The sequence below is a fragment of the Physeter macrocephalus genome, chromosome 2 (assembly GCF_002837175.3).
Source record: "Physeter macrocephalus isolate SW-GA chromosome 2, ASM283717v5, whole genome shotgun sequence".
Taxonomy (NCBI): Eukaryota; Metazoa; Chordata; class Mammalia; order Artiodactyla; family Physeteridae; genus Physeter; species Physeter macrocephalus.
The window spans coordinates 45,074,264-45,092,794 of NC_041215.1; the positions used below are offsets into that span (position 1 = coordinate 45,074,264).

At 39.6% G+C, this 18,531-nt stretch overlaps 1 protein-coding gene across 1 annotated transcript in view; it reads left to right on the forward strand.

Moving 5' to 3' along the window:
- THSD7B (thrombospondin type 1 domain containing 7B) overlaps positions 1-18,531 on the forward strand; it is a 773,362-nt gene that overhangs the window by 742,037 nt on the left and 12,794 nt on the right. Inside the window, exons 20-25 of the mRNA XM_024122279.2 lie at positions 6,179-6,324; positions 11,424-11,583; positions 12,708-12,881; positions 12,982-13,077; positions 15,372-15,454; positions 18,184-18,376. Coding sequence (XP_023978047.1) covers positions 6,179-6,324; positions 11,424-11,583; positions 12,708-12,881; positions 12,982-13,077; positions 15,372-15,454; positions 18,184-18,376 — 852 coding nt within the window. The remainder of the gene's footprint in view (positions 1-6,178; positions 6,325-11,423; positions 11,584-12,707; positions 12,882-12,981; positions 13,078-15,371; positions 15,455-18,183; positions 18,377-18,531) is intronic.

The window sequence follows — 18,531 nt, forward strand, 5'->3', positions numbered from 1 at the left end:
GCCTAATGACCTCAGCATAGCATCTGATACCTGACTTGGACCAGGTGAGATCTGTTGGAAAGCAGATGCTTTTGGGGTAAGACCAATTTTTGTTCCCATCCTTCTAGCTGTGTGACTTTGCAAAAATTATTTAATTTCTCTGGGCTTCGGTTTATCACATAGGAAATGAGACCGGGATTCTTGTTGAAGTGATAGATTTGAGGCGGGTGGGGAGAACAGGTGCTCTCAGGGGAAAGAAAGCAAAGGAAGCAGGATAAGGAAGGGAACAGTACTAAGCAAGAATATGCTCTATCGTCTCTATATCCTAGAACATTGTATTCACTCAATTAATTTAGACCCTCCCTCCATAATGAGGAATACTTTTATAATGACAAAAGGTATTATACAATAAATTGCCTTAACCACAGAGACATATCTGATTAAAATTGATTAATAGATTGACCTGGCCAGCTATTAACGAGGTGGTTGTTAGTATCCCTTTGCTTCTTTTTTCATTTATTTTGTAATCTGCTAGTATTTTCAACTGACTAATACTAGGTAGCAGCCTCCAAAAGCTTAAGAATAAATTTAAAGTAGCAAATACTTAAAAGTGGAAACATTTTATTCAGTAACCTAATTTTTTGGTGCATATCAGGAAGGACCATCATCACCTTGAGGTTAGTGATACTGAACATCATCCTTTGTGGTGTAGGTTGGCCAACGCTTACAGATGTCAGCTCAGGAAGACCATTCCCTGCCAACAGTTGTGCACATGCCTTGAAAATTTAACTCATGTTAAAAAAAAATAGTTCCCAGGTGGGAAGCAAACCAGTAATAGTAATATTCAAATAACATTCTATAAGCTCAAAGTGACTTCATATACTACTGTCTTCGTATTTATATGGCTACGGTACATTGGAGTTTATAGGTATGTTCATATAAATTGCTCAGATATTTTATTTAATGAACTATTTAAGATTAAACAGGTATGCTCTTCATTGCTCTATTCTTATATTTCCTTTTCCAATTTCCCATTCAAACGTACTTTGCATTGCGTACCTGGGTCGTATTCAAATTGTCCAGAGCTATCAAAACCATGATTTTCAGTTAATTCAATGAGCATCTGTCAGGGCCACAGAAGAACCATTGTGTAGAGCCTATCACTGTAACAGTGTTGGTGGCTGGCTCCCTGGATCTGAAAGTATGGTCAGAACAGAGAACCATTGTGTTTGACTCCATCTCTTTTTTATGAATGTATACATTGACAAATACGTAACGAGTTTTGAGGGTTTTTTTTTTACGGCTTAAAATTTCCCACATCCCCTTTGTCAGTGGAGCCTCAGAGTGAAGCCTGACTGCTGCTGAGTTCAATGGGAGTGTGATCTGGTCCAATATGCTTTAAACCTGTATGCAGATAGCAGTATTGTATTGGCCTTTCTTTGGGGTGTGTGTGTGTGTGTGTGTGTGTGTGTGTGTGTGTTACAACTAGTGTGCCCCGCTATCTATTTTCTTCTGGAAGTCTTACCACGCAATCCTTTTTCCTTCAATGCCAGAAATTATTGCTAATTTAACAGTAGGCCTAGTATCACTGTTGCTTATAATGAGTTCCCAATATTCCTAAAGGGAGGGGAGGAAAAGTTTCAGAGAGAATTGCTAGCAAACTTAACCTACTGTAATCTGGGTCTCTACTCAAGTGGAAACATTTTGGAGCTAGTGCTTTTCTCTCTTTTATAGCCTGAAGTGCAGATGAATAAGAGAATCAGTTTCTATATCTCATTGGTATTACCCATTAAACACATTGTCTATATCAACTATTGAATTGAGGTTTCAAATAGATTCATAAACCCAAACAAGAGTTGTCTGGAGAGTGTCCAAGAAATTTCTCTTATTCTTAGATTGGAAGCATGAGGATGTGGATGGCAGCCACCTTCACTCTTACTCTGAGGGGAGAAGGAGTGTAGGCTAGGGTGTAAGAGGCTGGGTGGGACCAGGCTAACTCATTATGGACTTCGTAGCTGTGTGCATTTAATGTTAAAAAGCCCAGTAGAATACAAGTAGCATGCTTTATATACACATTACAGGTTTGTGCCAGGGCCAGGTCTAGGAATTGATATGAAATAGTAGTTGTCAAAATAAATGATTAAAAATATTAAGATTTAGCCAGCACCTACTCTATTTTAGTTATGTTGTTAAGGTAGTTCATATATGGTGTTTTAAAATTCATATACAACATGAAATTAGTCCAAGGAGTCCTCATCATCTCAGTATTCTTCACCTGAATCAGCGTAATTGTGAGATCTATAGGAAGCAGAACCCCTCATACTATCAAAATATTCGCTGTTGAACTGACCACTTATAAAGCCGTCCCCCAGTCAATGAGTCTCCTGGATTAACGCACATGCCCTGTCATTGCATCAAGGTATTTGTTGGTCCATCTCTAGCTGCAAATGGAATGTTTACCCACAAAAAAGGGGCACAAAATGGAGCAATCTGTACACCAAAGATTAAGCGGAGCTCTTGAGAAAATTGATGAAAAGTGACTCAAATAACAAAGATTCTCTGATCAAACTGCGAAAGCCAGTCACAATAGAATATAACTTTCATAGGGTCATCATAAAATTATATAAAAAATATCAATGGTTGATTTATTCTTTGTCCTAAGAATAACTGCATAGTTGCAATTACCTGCATGGTAGTTGATATTAGAGAAAATAAACCCACTTGCATACTTTTTAGTTGCAGAAAAAGTCCCGTTTAGACATTTTTCATTATTTATTAAAAATAATTTAATTCCTATTTGAAATACATTCATTTTTAAGTGGCATTTTCCCCAGCATGAATTATCCTCAGATAATGACTCTCCGTATACTTAATTTTATTTTACAGGAGAGGAAATGTATGCTCAGAGGAGTTAAGGTACTTTCATACAGTCACATCATTTACCAGCTGTTAATTTGAGAGAACTGTTTCCTCAAACTAGAGAATTTTGATGCCAAGTCCAGGTTTCTTTGCGCTGTTCATCAGCTATTTTAAAATGTTCTTTTTCTGGGCTTCCCTGGTGGCGCAGTGGTTGGGAGTCCGCCTGGCGATGCAGGGGACACGGGTTCGTGCCCCGGTCCGGGAAGATCCCACATGGCCGCGGAGCGTCTGGGCCCGTGAGCCATGGCCGCTGAGCCTGCGCGTCCGGAGCCTGTGCTCTGCAACGGGAGAGGCCACAACAGTGAGAGGCCCGCGTACCGCCAAAAAATAAAATAAAATTAAAAATGTTCTTTTTCTTATATTCTATATCAGATCATAATTTTAAATATCTTTCATTTGGCCACATCCTCCCCTGCTTCCTCTCTCATGAAAAATCACTATCACAAAACAATTCCTTAAGTCTCCTGCTGTTAGAGGTCCCTCTTATAATAGAATAATTACTGCCGAGAGAGAGGTGCAAGGTTGAATATTACATCCAGTGTGATGTTTAGAATTCCAGGGACCATTGGAAATGGTGGGCCTCCTTGTCTATACCATCTGTATTCCACGTAGCTAGATTTTATATTTACAACTTCAGGAATTGTGGGGAAAGTGCCTAATTTAAGGGATACTTTCTCTGATTATTTAATTTATACAACCAAATACCCCTGACTTAGAAAAAGGAACTTATTAAAAGATACCAAGTACCCCAAAGAAACGTGAGGTGAAGTAGGTACCTTTTATACTCTCGTGCCTTCATTAGCAATATTTTTCTTACGAACTTTAATATTAGCCAATTAAACATGATAGTATACTTCAAAATGTAGAATTATTATATGCTTCTTGATAGAAGCTGGCATTGTTTGAAAATCGTACCTTGGTGTTTGGATAGCAAAAGGCAGAGAAATCATATCGATGTGCTTTCAATGAGTGGTTGTAAGAAAGACTTCATTATTTCAAAAAGTAACAGCATCATTTTTTTTCCATTGACTTCATTAGGTTCCCCCCCACCTTGATGTCCAGCAGAAAATAACTGTCACTTTAATGGAAATAAATAAAATAGTCCTAAAGTAATGGCCATGATGCATGCCATCAACTCAAGAACAAGCTTGAAGTTATTTGGTTTTAATGAAATAGAACCTCTTTAGCTGTGATAAAGGTGATACTACATTGTCATTATTCTTACATAGATGGATAGAGAACAGAGTGCAATGATAATGACATTAGGGTAATAGATACTTAGTTCAAGAGAATAAACATAAAGATTATCATAAAACTGAAGAGTATTTAAACAAGAATTAATGTGAAATCTTGAGCCAAATGTGTTCATCAAGCAGGGACAATGTTTCATATGAATAAGGTGATGCCCAACCTGTATGATTTGATTTGAGTGATGCTGGGAAGGAACATCTGTCCAAAGCATATATTCTTCTCAGTGTCCAAGGAGGCAGAATGTGTAGATTCTGTTATTTGCAAAGCCTATGTTATCTATAATATGGAAAAATAAGAGAATTTTCCACTGGGGTTGTTATGATTATTCAGTGAGTCAGTATATTTAAAGTATTTAGAAAATTGCTTAGCACATGGTATCTGCCAAATAACTATGGTGATATATCATCACACATTTTCAGATACCAGATAATACCATATAGACAATTTATGAAAATATGAATTAAACAAATATTCAATTAGTGCTTAATATATATAGAGTACCATGTTACGGACAGAATCCCAGGCCTCAAGGAGTTTAGAATCCAATGATTAGAACTTCCTAGGTTTCCTCAAGGGTCTTCTTAGAGAGAATTAGTTTACCACCAAATCTGTGATAATATTCTGGTGGCCACTAAGAGGTCTAGTTCACTGAAGGTGTGAGTTACCCTTACTTCTCCCTGAACTTGAGGGCATCTGGGAATTCTTAGCCAAGGTTTTCAAGTGAATTCTATGCAGAAGTGAAGTCATTACTCTCTTTCCATTTCTCTTAAGAGGTAAATGTAGAATCTTTGACATCAACTAAAAGACCCCACTTTTAATAGCTTTAACAGTATTCCCTCAACCTGTTCTCTTCCTAGCTCTTTCTGTCCAGCCACACGGGCCTGTCAGGCCCTCAAACCTGTTCTGCTCCTTCAGATTTCTGCTTAAAGCTCAACTGCTCAACTGACTCCTTCCCAGACTGGGCGGCATCCCCATAACATGTTCTCATAGAACCTTCTGTTTTTCCTTGAACATTTATCACAAATACAATTACATAATTAACTTTATAACACCAATGGAAGGGCATGGATTCACAGATAATTCACAGATAGCTAATAGTCATGAAACTATATGCACATCATACCTCATCAGTAAAAGAGGAGTAAGGACAAGAGGGAGTAGGAGTGCAAGAGAGAGCAAGAGAGAGAAAAAAAGACATTTAAATTCCATCCACTCTTGCACTTAATGAGCTTATGACCTGATGCCTAGGAGTGGGTATAAGATGACATGGGAGCCCTACTCTTTCTTGAGCTATTCTTATTAACCAATTTCCTTTCATTAGGAAATGGAGTACCAGCATTTGAACATATGTGTTTCAAACAACATGGCTTCCTCACGCAAGTCAATAATTTTATCTTGTACTCAGTGCAAAAAGAAATTGCTCCTAAAATCTAGGAAAATTGGCCATGTTGAATTAATGGAGAGACACTACTGAAACCTCAGGGTGGCACCTTCCTAGGGAATTTTCTAGGGTAATTTGGATTATATGCAATTTTTACCTTACTTTCTGATTTAGAACCTAACAAAGAAGATACAACTCTATTTTTGTTTAATATTTGTAATCCTAGCATGGAATATAAGGTCTGTGAAGGTAGAGGGTACATCTGGCGTTTTCATCACTATATCCCTAGCACAAGGCAGGATGCCTGGATTAATTTAAAGCTTAATAAATAAATATTTGTTAACTGAATTAACATTTAGCCAGTGTTTATGGGGATCAGTCTATTTGGCAACAATACAGAGTTTGGACTTAAGCCGGCTAAAGTAGAAGACAGACAGAATTTCAGATCCTTAAGCATTATGCAGACCTTAGATAACTTGTGTCTCCATAGAAACCTAAATTAAAATGGCAGAAAAACTGAAACCTGGACATGACAAAGTTCAGTGTGTTTTAATGAAGCCTTTTGTATGTAAGGCAACATTCTGTCCTTTAATTCCCTTTCCAAGACAAACTCTAAGGGAAAAGCTGACATCTTCCGTATCATTTTAGGTCGAATGAGCCGGACTCGATTTATCATTTTGCCAACCCAAGGAGAAGGACGGCCATGCCCCACAGAGCTTACCCAGCAGAAAACCTGCCCAGTGACCCCCTGCTACAGCTGGGTCCTCAGCAACTGGTCTGCATGTAAATTGGAGGTAGGTCGTGGAATGACAGAGAAATGCTTCTCAGTATGTCCAAAGCACTTGTCTCGTCAAACCTATGTGCTGATGGAACAAATTTCACAATACCAGGGGCCTGGCACGGTGTATTTTTATGCAATGGAGAACATGGAAAAAAGAACCAAATGACTTAACCTCACACAGAGTGATATTGCTAGGAAAATAAATAGCCGTTCATTAGGCACTATTTATAATAAGCTGGGTCAGGGGACTTCCGATCTCTTTGGCATCCTCAAAAATTCTCTATCTTCTTGGCTCGTTGGAAATATCAAAGCATTACGCAATTAGGCAAAACCCTGATGCTATGGAAGTGCACAGCTTGCTGTAGACTGTATTTCTTAAAAAAGCACTTTTAGGCTTAGACAAAATCTTGCATGTGGGCAGAAAAACAAAAGTGTGTGAAAGTTATATTTTAACAGTATTACACGAACCAAGGTTACTACATTTTCCTCAATGATTGCTTTTTATTGACCTGAAATATAAGTGCCTAGTAACATCATAATATATCACATACCCAGAACTTTTGCTGGGTCAGCAAAGATCCTCTATGGCATTTTCTCTCTGGCTTCTCGTATAAGAAAAAGCACGCTGATTTTCTTTATTTACTTATTTTACTGGTTTATCCTTCAGTTCATATTCCAAAGCAGATTTTAATTAGGTAACAATAATTTTGATTATGCATTAAGAAATCTACAGAGTATTCTCATGGAGATGTTTAGTGTTCCTGTCAGGATGACATTGTCATGCAGCATTATTATCTTGCAGAAGTTAAATGCCCATGTATTTTAATAAGTCCCAGAGGAACAAAAATGCGTGGTACATTTGTTCAGTCTCCTTGTTACAGAAAATAAGGTAACCATGCTAATTAATTAAATAGTAACCTAATAGCTTTAAATATGAATACTTTGTCTACTTAGTCGAAAACCCTCTTTCCTAAACCTTCAGCAATTTTTTAAGTGCTGCTTGGAATTACAATTAACTCCATGTCTTACCAGCCATACAACTGCTACTATACCTCACATGTTCTTCTGTACTTTCCCTTCTCAGGTATCAGGAGCCTTTTTTTTTTTTAATAGACATGTCTGCCAATTTGTCCCATAGGAACATTAAGGGGAAATGTCAAATGTAGTGTTTCATTCTGCTGTCACGTATTGAGCTTTAGCCAGAACCACAGGGGCCAGAGTGGTGTGTTGTGAACATTCTCTGTAGCAGTGCTGGTGGGGATAGAGAGGGGGCGTTGTGGCATCTATTAGAGATACCCGGGCACGGAGGCCCTGGAGACCATGAGAGCAGGTGTATCTAGAAGTCTGAGAAGTGTCTCAGATTTCTAGATGAGGTTATTCCCTCACTGACACTTCCAGTCCGGAGGCAACTGGAGCTGGACTCAATCCAGGCAAAGCTCTCAAAAAACAAGTCTCTAGTAATTATTCCTGTGTGGGCACCTTACCCAAAGGAGGCCAATCAGCATTCCTCCCCAAGAATTTGGAATGGAATTGAAGCTGTTCAAAGATACTATATTCAGGAACTCTTCGCTGCCACATTTTCCCACCTTGTAGGTAAAGTTAGTCACTTAGAAGCAAGAAGAACAAAGAAGGTGACACAAAAAAGCAGAGGCAAAAGAGAAAGTGAATCTTGATGATATCTGAGTTGAGTTTTTCCTGAGTTTGAACTGTACTCCCGCTCTTCAAAGCCTACTTGTGAATGCTTTGTGAGATAAATAACACAGGATCTTTTCAGTGGGTTGCCTTCTCTTAAACATTTATGTAAGCTGAGTTTTGGGAATTACTGATTAAAATACACGTGGGCCTCCACACACAAAGGAAGCACACTTCTCTCACAGCTGTCCTGCTTCTCCTTGTTCTGTAATATCCTGACCTGCCAAATGCAGGTTGAAAGCTCATTCACTGGAGGTGGTAGAGATGTTGAAGTGGCTGATTGCCATCAAATGTACCAAACCCTAATAAGAGGAGCTTGCACAGGGCTCAGTGGATATGCCAATTCTGCCTCCATCTTATGTGGAAAGGGATTTGCAAATGGAAATGTTTATCCTCAGGCTTCACTTTTTTTCAGGGTTTCCTAACTCTTTCCAAGTTCCCCAGCTGATCACACGCATCCACACGTATGCTGCAAAACCTGTTTAGGAGCTCAGACTCTGGAGTCCAGCAGGCCTCATTTTGGTCAAGATGTTTTCCAGTTCCTCACCCTGCAGTTTTTGTCAAGTTTTCAAACTCTCCAAACCTCTGTTTTCTTATGTATGTCATGGCGGGTAGCAAGAGTAGCTGTTTTGCTAGGGGGTTTTGGTAGGGATAGACAAATTCATATGTAGTGCTTAGCACAGTACCCGACATAAATTCAGAGCTCAATAAATTGAGGTTGTTGTTACAGGTTTGATTACAGCTCTGATTATGATTATTAGTACCATCTGCTGCTGCACATCTGGTGATGCCGATTCAGAGTATACAGAAGGCCCCTTAATGATCTGGACAGGAGAGAGTCAGTGACGGAATCCTTGCTGTTGGCCGTCTGGCTCTAAGAAACCTGGCTCTGTTTTCAAGCCCTAGTGTGTGAAGTCTCGTGAGTGAGACTGAATGAATGCTTGCTTTATGAATGAAGCTATCATGCTGATGCTGATTTCTCTTCATACAGTAGCTGTTGTCGTCAAGGTATGAGATTAAGGTTAATCATGGATACATACTAGGAGCATATTATTGTTTGTCTTGGTTTTTAAAGTGATCCCTGATGTAGACTTGTTTCCTGTCATTTCTGTACACTCCATCTCCTGGAATGTCAAACAAAGCTCTGATCAATTGCGTCTCCTGTTACCTGAGGATCCAGAGAGCAGTAACTTCAAATTTCAGACATGCTGCTGTATCTTTAGACTCCAAATTCACGAACTCTGACACTCTATGGCGAAACATACACCTTCGACAATTCTGCCTTGGATCCATCATCTGGAATAATAAGTGATAGAGACAATCCTCCCCCAAACAGATATTTAACTTACACTAAGTATTTTCCACTTGAGGGAGCGAACATTTACCAGAACATTTGGTTTGAATGAATATACTGTGAATTGGTGTTGAACTTCTACTTCTCCAAAAAAAAGTACACTTAGGTTCAAAATTAGGTGCATTTTTTAAACAATTTCCCAATGACCGTAGAGATGATTAGAGCAGTTGTGAGGTATTGATATATCCAGTGTGGGGCTTGCCATTGTTAGATAAACAAATCATAATTCTTGCTAAGATGGCTCTAGAAAAGGAGGCGGTGGTTCCCATTTGTGTGTCTACTCAGTTTCAGCAGGCCCTACTTTGCTACAACTCAGGAGGAGGAGAGGAAAAGTCTCCTCCGAGTCTCACCTTTTCCTTCCTGCCAGTATGGCTTTGAATCCGAACTTCCTTCTGTAAAGAATTTTTCTCGGCAGCCACTCTGTACCATCCTGCACATCCGGCAGTCCCTCCACAACCTGCCCTTGATGCTCAGCAGCCGCTGCCGCAGTGCCTTGACCTGGCTGGCGCTCAGCAGGCCCATCAACCCCTGGGTCACCTGCTGCATGCCCAGAAGCACTGTCATGGCTGCTTTCACCGCCCACCCTGTCCCTCTTCACTCCTGCTTGCTGCCACGGCCACAGAAGCTCCCAGGCCTAGCAATGCAGTTTCTGGGTTCTGTTGGGGTGGGAGGGGGGTGGGAGATAAGAAGGAGCTGAAACTCAGTTTCCCAGTACAGAGCCCAGTTGTCTGACTGTCACCTAATAATGACTTGTAACATGGAGCATCCTTATCTGCAGCAACAGAGCCCGTGCAGAGGGTCATCCTCTCTCTCCTTCTCTCTCTCTCTCTCTCCTTCTCTCTCTCTCTCTCTCTCTCTCCTTCTCTCTCTCTCTCTCTCTCTCCATCCATACCAGTAGTAGTCATGAAAGCTCTAGCTCTTCCACCAATTTCTGGACTTAGTGGGAGCTGAGTAACATACCTTGGAAGTACAGAGGAGTTAATACTCCATGGGGTGAAGGTTGATCAATGAGGACTGGATCCAAGGAGGAGCTGGCATGTAATGCCTCTCCCTTTTTCCTCCCTCCCCACCTCATGGATGGTCCCACAGCCTGTCTAGAAGATGTTGTGATTGACCAAGAAACCAGCTGTGTTTGCTCGGAAGTTTAGGCCAGTTGACAACACACTCCCTTATATTTCCTTTTCCTCCGTACCTGCGGTGGCTCTTTCACCCTCACTCTTGCTATCCCGGGATTTCACCCTCTTAATATAGAAGCTTTGTCTTAGGCTCTGTTTTCTAAGGCATTTATGCAAAAACAGAGCTACCCCTCTACAGTTATCCAAATAGCCAGTGGACTTTTTTTGAAGTATGAGCACCTGACTAAAACTGAGGAGATAATACTCATCTCATGAGTATCTATCTGCTAAAAATGTTACGGTAGGAAATCTTTCATCAGGAAGATGGTTGCGCTAGATAACCACTAAGTGCCTTCCAATTCTAAGCTTCTGTTTCTGTGAGACACTGCACAATTTTTTTTCTAATCACCAAGAATAATATAAGTGGGACTTGTATGAAATATCTTCAAAGAATAGTATTCAGCACAGAAGGCATTCTGGGAAAACAACTTCTCGTGGCAATAGAGAAAATCAGCGTTTTACTGGAAACCCAAACCTAATCCATGTGAGAAAGTACTGAATTCCCTACAAAAGAAAAACAAGCAAAGAAAAAGAGAAATGTACACTCTGTGGCTGTACATGCTCTCTTGGGGGAGTGATTATGGATTAGGCCACTTTATCACATACACCTAGACAAATTAGGTATTGTTTTTCTTTTTCAGTCAATCCTGGCTGAGTTCCAAAATGAATCGTCATATTCTGAGTGCATAAATCCCAAGGCATAGATTTGCATTTGTACTTTAGTTGCTCTATCAGCTCTAGCAGAATTGCTCAGGGATGCCTTATTGTCAACAATTGAAAGATAATTCTCAAGAGAAGGAAGCTGCCAAATATGCAGCTAGGGTTTTTTTGAGCAAGAGATGGCAGGAGCCATAATTTGGGTAATGCTGACAGCATCCTTTCCTCTGACAGGGTGGAGACTGTGGGGAAGGAGTCCAGATCCGCAGCCTCTCCTGTGTGGTCCACAATGGTTCAATGTCTCACTGGACTGTACCTGTAGACAATGCACTGTGTGGAGAGATGCCCTTTCAAGACAGCATCCTGAAGCAGCCATGTTCTGTGCCTTGTCCAGGTAGGCAATTTTAAATGATCGGGAATGCCTTCCATGGTGACCTTTTTATTTATTTCTTTTCTATTAATTTCCCGAGTTCTCTCTCATCCAAGTTGAAGTTTTTAACTAACTTTAATTCATTTGTCATTGTGGTTTTCACTTTGGAATATACCTAACAGCTTCAACAGAGGCAAAGTAGGCCAGAGGGGGGCGGGAAAAGCACTGGACTTGGAAATTTAAGAGCTAAGTTAGAATCTTGTCAGTATCACTTCACTGGTGTTTTACCTGGGACATACAGTCTGGTCCCTTTAGCAATGGTTGCTCCGTCTAGAAAATGTGTTAATAATACCTGACCTGACAGCACCTAGCACACTGGCCAGCGCTCAAAAAATATTGATGGAATCCATGAGTGGATGACCCCCTGGGTGATGACATGGTGGGGACAAGTAAGGCTATAAGTGCACAGAAACACTCTGTTCGACAGGCAAGTTCTATGTAATCGTGAAGGTCATTATTAGTTATAGAAGATTTACGAGTTTATTTTAATCCTAAAAACACAGCTTAGCTTATATGACATGAGTTTAAGGTGGCTTAATATATCCTTATATATCCTTATAACATGGCATGTAACATATATGTGTGTAAAAACACATACCTACGTATGGACATATATGTATACACATAAATGTGTGTATGTTTAGATTAAATTAAACATTCTTTAAGTTCAAAGATATTCCACTTCAGTAACTGACTTATTCCCTTTATATGATTCCTGTGAACATCTATTTTATGATGTTATGCTGCTCTTTAAAAACTGAGTTGATGTAATCTTTACACTTCCTTTTAAAAATTTTATTATCACTAGTAGTCACAGTGTTCTCTAGATAAAACTGCCATGATTGGAAGCAAAACAATGGCAGTCTAGTGTCTGGTGCTCTTTTGCTCAACTAGATTAAACCATAAATTACTTCCTCATTCTTAGTATCTTCTAATTAGAAAATTTATCAGTGTGGAATGCATAGTTTCTGGAACCCACCCCATCACTGCACCACCACACAAATCTCACTGTGAACCTGTGCGTGTAAATGGTGTTAAGGGCCAGTTTTCACGTCCTTTCCTCTGCTCTGTGCTACGCAATCCTCCAGGAGACTGCCATTTAACGGAATGGTCAGAGTGGAGCACGTGTGAACTGACCTGCATCGATGGAAGAAGCTTCGAGACTATGGGTCGCCAGTCTAGGTCAAGGACATTTATAATTCAGTCTTTTGAGAACCAAGACAGTTGCCCCCAGCAGGTTGTAGAAACACGCCCTTGTACAGGTACCAAGAGCACTTTTCAACTCTTAGCCTTGATTGATCAATGCTTATTCTGCTTTGATGTGAGGTATAATAGAACCGCTGTTATCATATTTACTTGCAGGAGGTAAATGTTATCACTACACATGGAAAGCAAGTCTTTGGAACAATAATGAACGAACTGTATGGTGCCAACGTTCAGATGGCATTAACGTCACAGGTATTCCTGCCTAAGATTCATGCGGGCGCTTCAAAAAGCTCTCTGAGTGTTGCTGGTGGTGAGAAGAATTAGCATACAAATTATAAGCAAGGGAAGACTAGGCAGTGGCCTTAGATGAGCTTCACGACAAGTTGCCATTAGACCTTTGCATCTTAGAAAGCAAACACTTCTATTTGAAGTCCCATATATAAGACAACTTAAAGAAATAAGCTGAAACACAATAAAATTTCCTTAAATATCATGATCTGAGACAAAGACTGAAAGAGACAGACGTTAGTTTAAAACAATGGTCTCTAAAATTTTTAAAGATGTACCTTTTCAGTAAAAAGTATTTGAGAACAGATCTCAACATATTCTAAAATCCTTCACTACAATGCTAATGTATCATGATATGAAACATGTAAAGAAAGTGAAATTAAAAGGGTTGATAAGGATATAATAAAAATTAAAATATACTAATGATGTAAAAAAACATTTTGCTGTAAATTATAGATGCTTATGTTCATGTACTGAAAGCTTCATTTTTTAGCCAATGTGTTAGTCATGATTATTTAATATCTGACTATAGATTGAGGGAAGGTGTCTTCATTTATGACAGTGAATGCAATTTGATTCTACAAATGGTCTTCTCAATCATTTTAAAGGGCTTTTTTTTTATGCCTTCTTATCAAAGAAAATTAAATTGTCATTCTTTTTACTTAGTACTGTGGCTGACTAAGAGCTCATCAGAATAGGAGAATTTTGATTTTTCTATTGGAATAGAAAGATAGTTAGCTTCACCTTTTTCTAGTTTACCTGTTTTTGCATTAGTGGTTGTCCCTTTAATCCACAGTTTTTCCATACAATAATTTATTTTAAGCTGCTCGTCCATTATGTAAGTTACTGTTAAAACTTAATATACTGTAAATCTACCTAACCAGGAACACAGAAAGCATCACACGCTGCAATATGCTGAGAGTTAACGGACTGGTAAGGGTTCCACTATCAAATTCTCTGTATGGACTACCCTGTGCCCAGTGTACCTCACGGGGCCATCTGATGAGTGAGTTCAGGCTACCAGTGTCACCTGCTAAGTATTATTAGAGCTTAATCTCATTCTTAAAATTTAAAATGTTAGATAAACTGTACAAATTCTAATGTTCTTCCCGACTCCCAGGAGATCCTCTCCCCATGGGGTTCACACACCGCATGGTGGAGATCCCTGGTTTGAGTGCAAAACACCCCCTCCAAACTCTGTTGGCAGCAACGGGGCTGTGTTGGCAGCACTAACACCCACATGATCGATTTCACACCTACCTGCTCATTCCGGATCCTGGTGGTGTTTTGTTTTGTTTTGTTTCGTTTTTCCTGTGAGGATTGTTTGTTTTATTTTTTCAAGTAACAGTGAGAGTTTAGCTGTTTCATTCTTAGGGTAAATGTAGATCTATTCCCTACACAGCTTTAAGCCCAAAGCTTTTCGCTAGTTACAAAATCATAAACTATAATTGTTTGACAATTATAGTAATGCAGAGGCTAGAATCTATAAATGCAACCAGTAGTATATAAATATAGTTTAAATATTGACCTTGAGCAATATGCCAACTCCTTTGCTTAGTACCTTGAATCCAGGAAGGCATGACTGATATTAAGTGATTTTCAGATTATTGAGACATTATTCCATCCATTTACTCAAAAATATTTAATAAGGACCTGCAAGTACTATGTCAGATCTATGTTTATCCCTCCTGGAGTGTATACATTTGCTGTTAAAAATAGGTGTGGGAGTATGTATGTGACTGTGTGTGTGTGTATTCTGGTTGAAATACATTTAAAATGTTACCAAAATGTTTGATATTGTGGTCCCATGAATTGATTAGTGGCATTCTTTTACCTTTTGGTTATTGGGAATTGGTCTAGTGCCTAGTTGGGGTATGCGGGAGATGGAAAAAACATATGTAGAAAGATCTTCACGCATATATATTTTCTGCTCCTGAACTTCACTTGAGATTTCATCAATTCTTTTACTGGTCCTGACACTCACAGGCTTTGCCCTCAAGCATGGCCATATGATAGAATCACACTGCCAATGCACAGGTATAAAATCTCTACTGTAAACAGCTTCTGTTAGCAGAGTTTCCCATCTCAAACAGCCCTTCCTGGAGTATTGTAATCAATCATATAAAACCGGGCCACACTGTCAGCAAACAGATTTTTTTAAAGATAATACTGTTACAAGGTAGCCAGTGCCAGAGAGGAAAGGAAATGAGTATTCATCATAGAAAAATCTGTAAATGATGGTGGGATTTCCTTTGTAGGAGGCTGTTCCCCTCAGGCACGCCCTGCTGCTATTCGGCGGTGTAACCCGGCCTGCAGAAAACCTTTCTCCTACTGTACACAGGTGAGTCATGTGCTGGAGGCTTGGACAAGGATTGTAATCGCCGTGTTATATGTATGCTGTCTGATGTTTTCCATTCTCCTCCAGCCCAAGTAGCAATTCCAGGGGCCCACAATACCACAGAGAGGCATTTGCAGGAGTAATCACAGCTATTAAGAATTTCTTTCCAGGGCATGTGTTCAAGAAAGCAGTCTTTTTTTTCTCTAAATCCATCTATAGCCGACCCCGTCTTTCAGATATCTAATCTATGTTAGCTCTGTTTATCCTCTGTTTATCAACGTGCTCTCAGTTGATTTATTTCCTCCATTCTTAGCCTTTCATATACCTAAACTATTTTGAAAGATATTAAAAAGGTCATGTTCATATTTGCTAAACATTATGTATTAAAATTGGTTACACTATGATTACTGTACTCTATAAATTTTAGTTGATTTTAAATAAGTTGAATATGTGTTTATGGGTAATAATTATATGTGTGTGTATATATTTTTTTAAAGCAGAAATTTTTCTTCCCCTTTTTCTGCCTTAAATCCCATCAACCACTGCTCAGGAATTAATGCAAAATGTGCCATGTATTGTCAACAGTGGCACTCATTGTGTGCAGTGCGCATAGAAGAAAGGTGTGCCCTGTCTTTCAAAGAAACAAGTTTCTTCTTATAGTGTGTTCTTTCCAAAAAATGATTCAAATGGGGCTTCCCTGGTGGCGCAGTGGTTGAGAGTCCGCCTGCCGATGCAGGGGACACGGGTTCGTGTCCGGAGCCTGTGCTCCGCAACGGGAGAGGCCACAACAGTGAGGGGCCCGCGTACCGCAAAAAAAAAAAAAAAAAAAAAAAAGATTCAAATGCTCCATCCGGTTAATATGGCTCTTCTACTTCAAGTTAGGTTAATTCTTTACCACAGAAAAGCGAGTGAGTGATTAAGCTTCCAGTTCGGAAAAAAAGATTTCAGCAGCAACTTCATGGGCTAAGGCTGTTGCTAAATAGAAGTTGTGGCTTTCCACCAACTCTCTGGATACCCTCTTTAATAAAACATAAATTACCATTTCCCTTGAACCTTTGGCATATGTGACTGGTTACAACTTTTCACTCAGACTAAATAGAGATCCATCTTGAAAAGATGGCTTTCATAGCTGAGCATATACCAATTTTTCTTAATTAGTTCTCCCCATTGAACACTGAATAATGTCTTCAATTAAAACCACTGCAAATACTATAATAATTGGCATTATTATACGAGTGCTACCTAAACTGTAGGCATTTATTAATTATATGCTTTTCTGACTTTTACTTTTTTAAAAATAAGTTTATGTATGTATGTATGTATGTATGGCTGTGTTGGGTCTTCATTGCTGCACGCGGGCTTTCTCTAGTTGCAGCGAGCGGGGGCTACTCTTCATTGCAGTGCGTGGGCTTCTCATTACGGTGGCTTCTCTGGTTGCGGAGCACGGGCTCTAGGCGCGTGGGCTTCAGTAGTTGCAGTGCACGGGCTCAGTACTTGTGGCACACCGGCTTAGTTGCTCCGCAGCATGTGGGATCTTCCTGGACCAGGGCTCGGACCCGTGTTCCCTGCATTGGCAGGCGGATTCTTAACCACTGCGCCACCAGGGAAGTCTCTGACTTTTACTTTTTGTGGAAGATTGTGGTACCCTATTTTTAGTTTTAGTATCTGTTGCTCCTCAAAATCATGTGTTCAAGTCAACAGTCGATGACCTAAGTAAATCTGGCTGATGCATAAGGACTTACTTATGTGAGTGGCTATGTAAGGCTGTTCAGAAAATTCCAGATATAGTTTTATGTGAGGAGCCCTAATAGCAGAGTTAGAGAGATTCATAATCTTATGCTTATTTTCTATTCTTTTCTATCGCTTTTATGTTTTCTGAAGGAAGGAAGAGCAGTTATTTTCAGTTTTACTTCCAGAGACAGATAGAAATCCTTGTCTGTTATACTTTATCATAATCAGTTTCTTGGAGAGGTTTATTGTACATGAAAATTACCAGGAATCCACAGACAAGTATGAAGGTCATATTGTCATGATGCCAACTAGGAATGTGATGATGTGATGAATGTGATGATGTGATGTGACACTCGGATTACTACAAGATATCAATCTCTCTCTCTCTCTCTCTCTCCTCCCTCTCTTGGACATGTGCCTTTGGTGAAGTCTTTTTTTCTCCACAGTCTTGGCCTGTCTCCTCTGAGTGAAGAACTAAGCCTTTGAGTGGAGAGGCAGTTCAGACTAGTTAGTGATCAATGGCAGAAAGTGATAGAGGCAGAAATAGACCTCAAAGAGCACAAACCTCAAAGAAGATATGTACATAATTCCTGTTGCTTTGCTTCTCAGTGTCAAGGGCAGGTTGGAGTGAGTGGGCAGGAATCTGAAACAGCTGGGGGAAGAGTTGAGGCTAATTTTTAATTAGATGCTTTAAACATCTCTGTAAGAGAGAAAAGGTTATAGTTAATGCCCACTATTGACAAAGAATTGTGATTTCATATTTGAAAGGTATAAGAATTATAAACCACTAGAAAGAACTGATGGTTTATTTAAGGGTTGACTTTGGAATTCCAAAAGATGAACTATTTATTGAATTTTCATCTCTTTGGCAAGTCTGGTGCTGGAAAACCCTAAATTGCCATGACATACCATGCGAATGTTAAGTGCCTCCAGCAGTTAAAGCGTTCTTTTTTCATCTACACAACTCACTGTGTAACCGTAAACATTTTTTTCTGCTATAGGGTGGAGTCTGTGGCTGTGAGAAGGGCTATACAGAGATCATGAGATCCAATGGTTTCCTGGATTACTGCATGAAAGTACCTGGCTCAGAGGACAAAAAAGCTGATGTGAAAAATCTCGCTGGGAAAAACAGACCTGTGAATTCAAAAATACATGATATTTTTAAAGGATGGTCTCTTCAACCCCTTGATCCAGGTACATATCGGTTATGAGTCAGAAATGTAAATTCTTTCATGGGGGATTGGGGTTCATATTGTGACCACTGCTCATGATGGAAAGAACGGAGGGAAGAGGAAAAGAGGAGAGAAGGAAAAAAGCAACATGGTCTAGTTCAAGGTTTCTCAACTTTG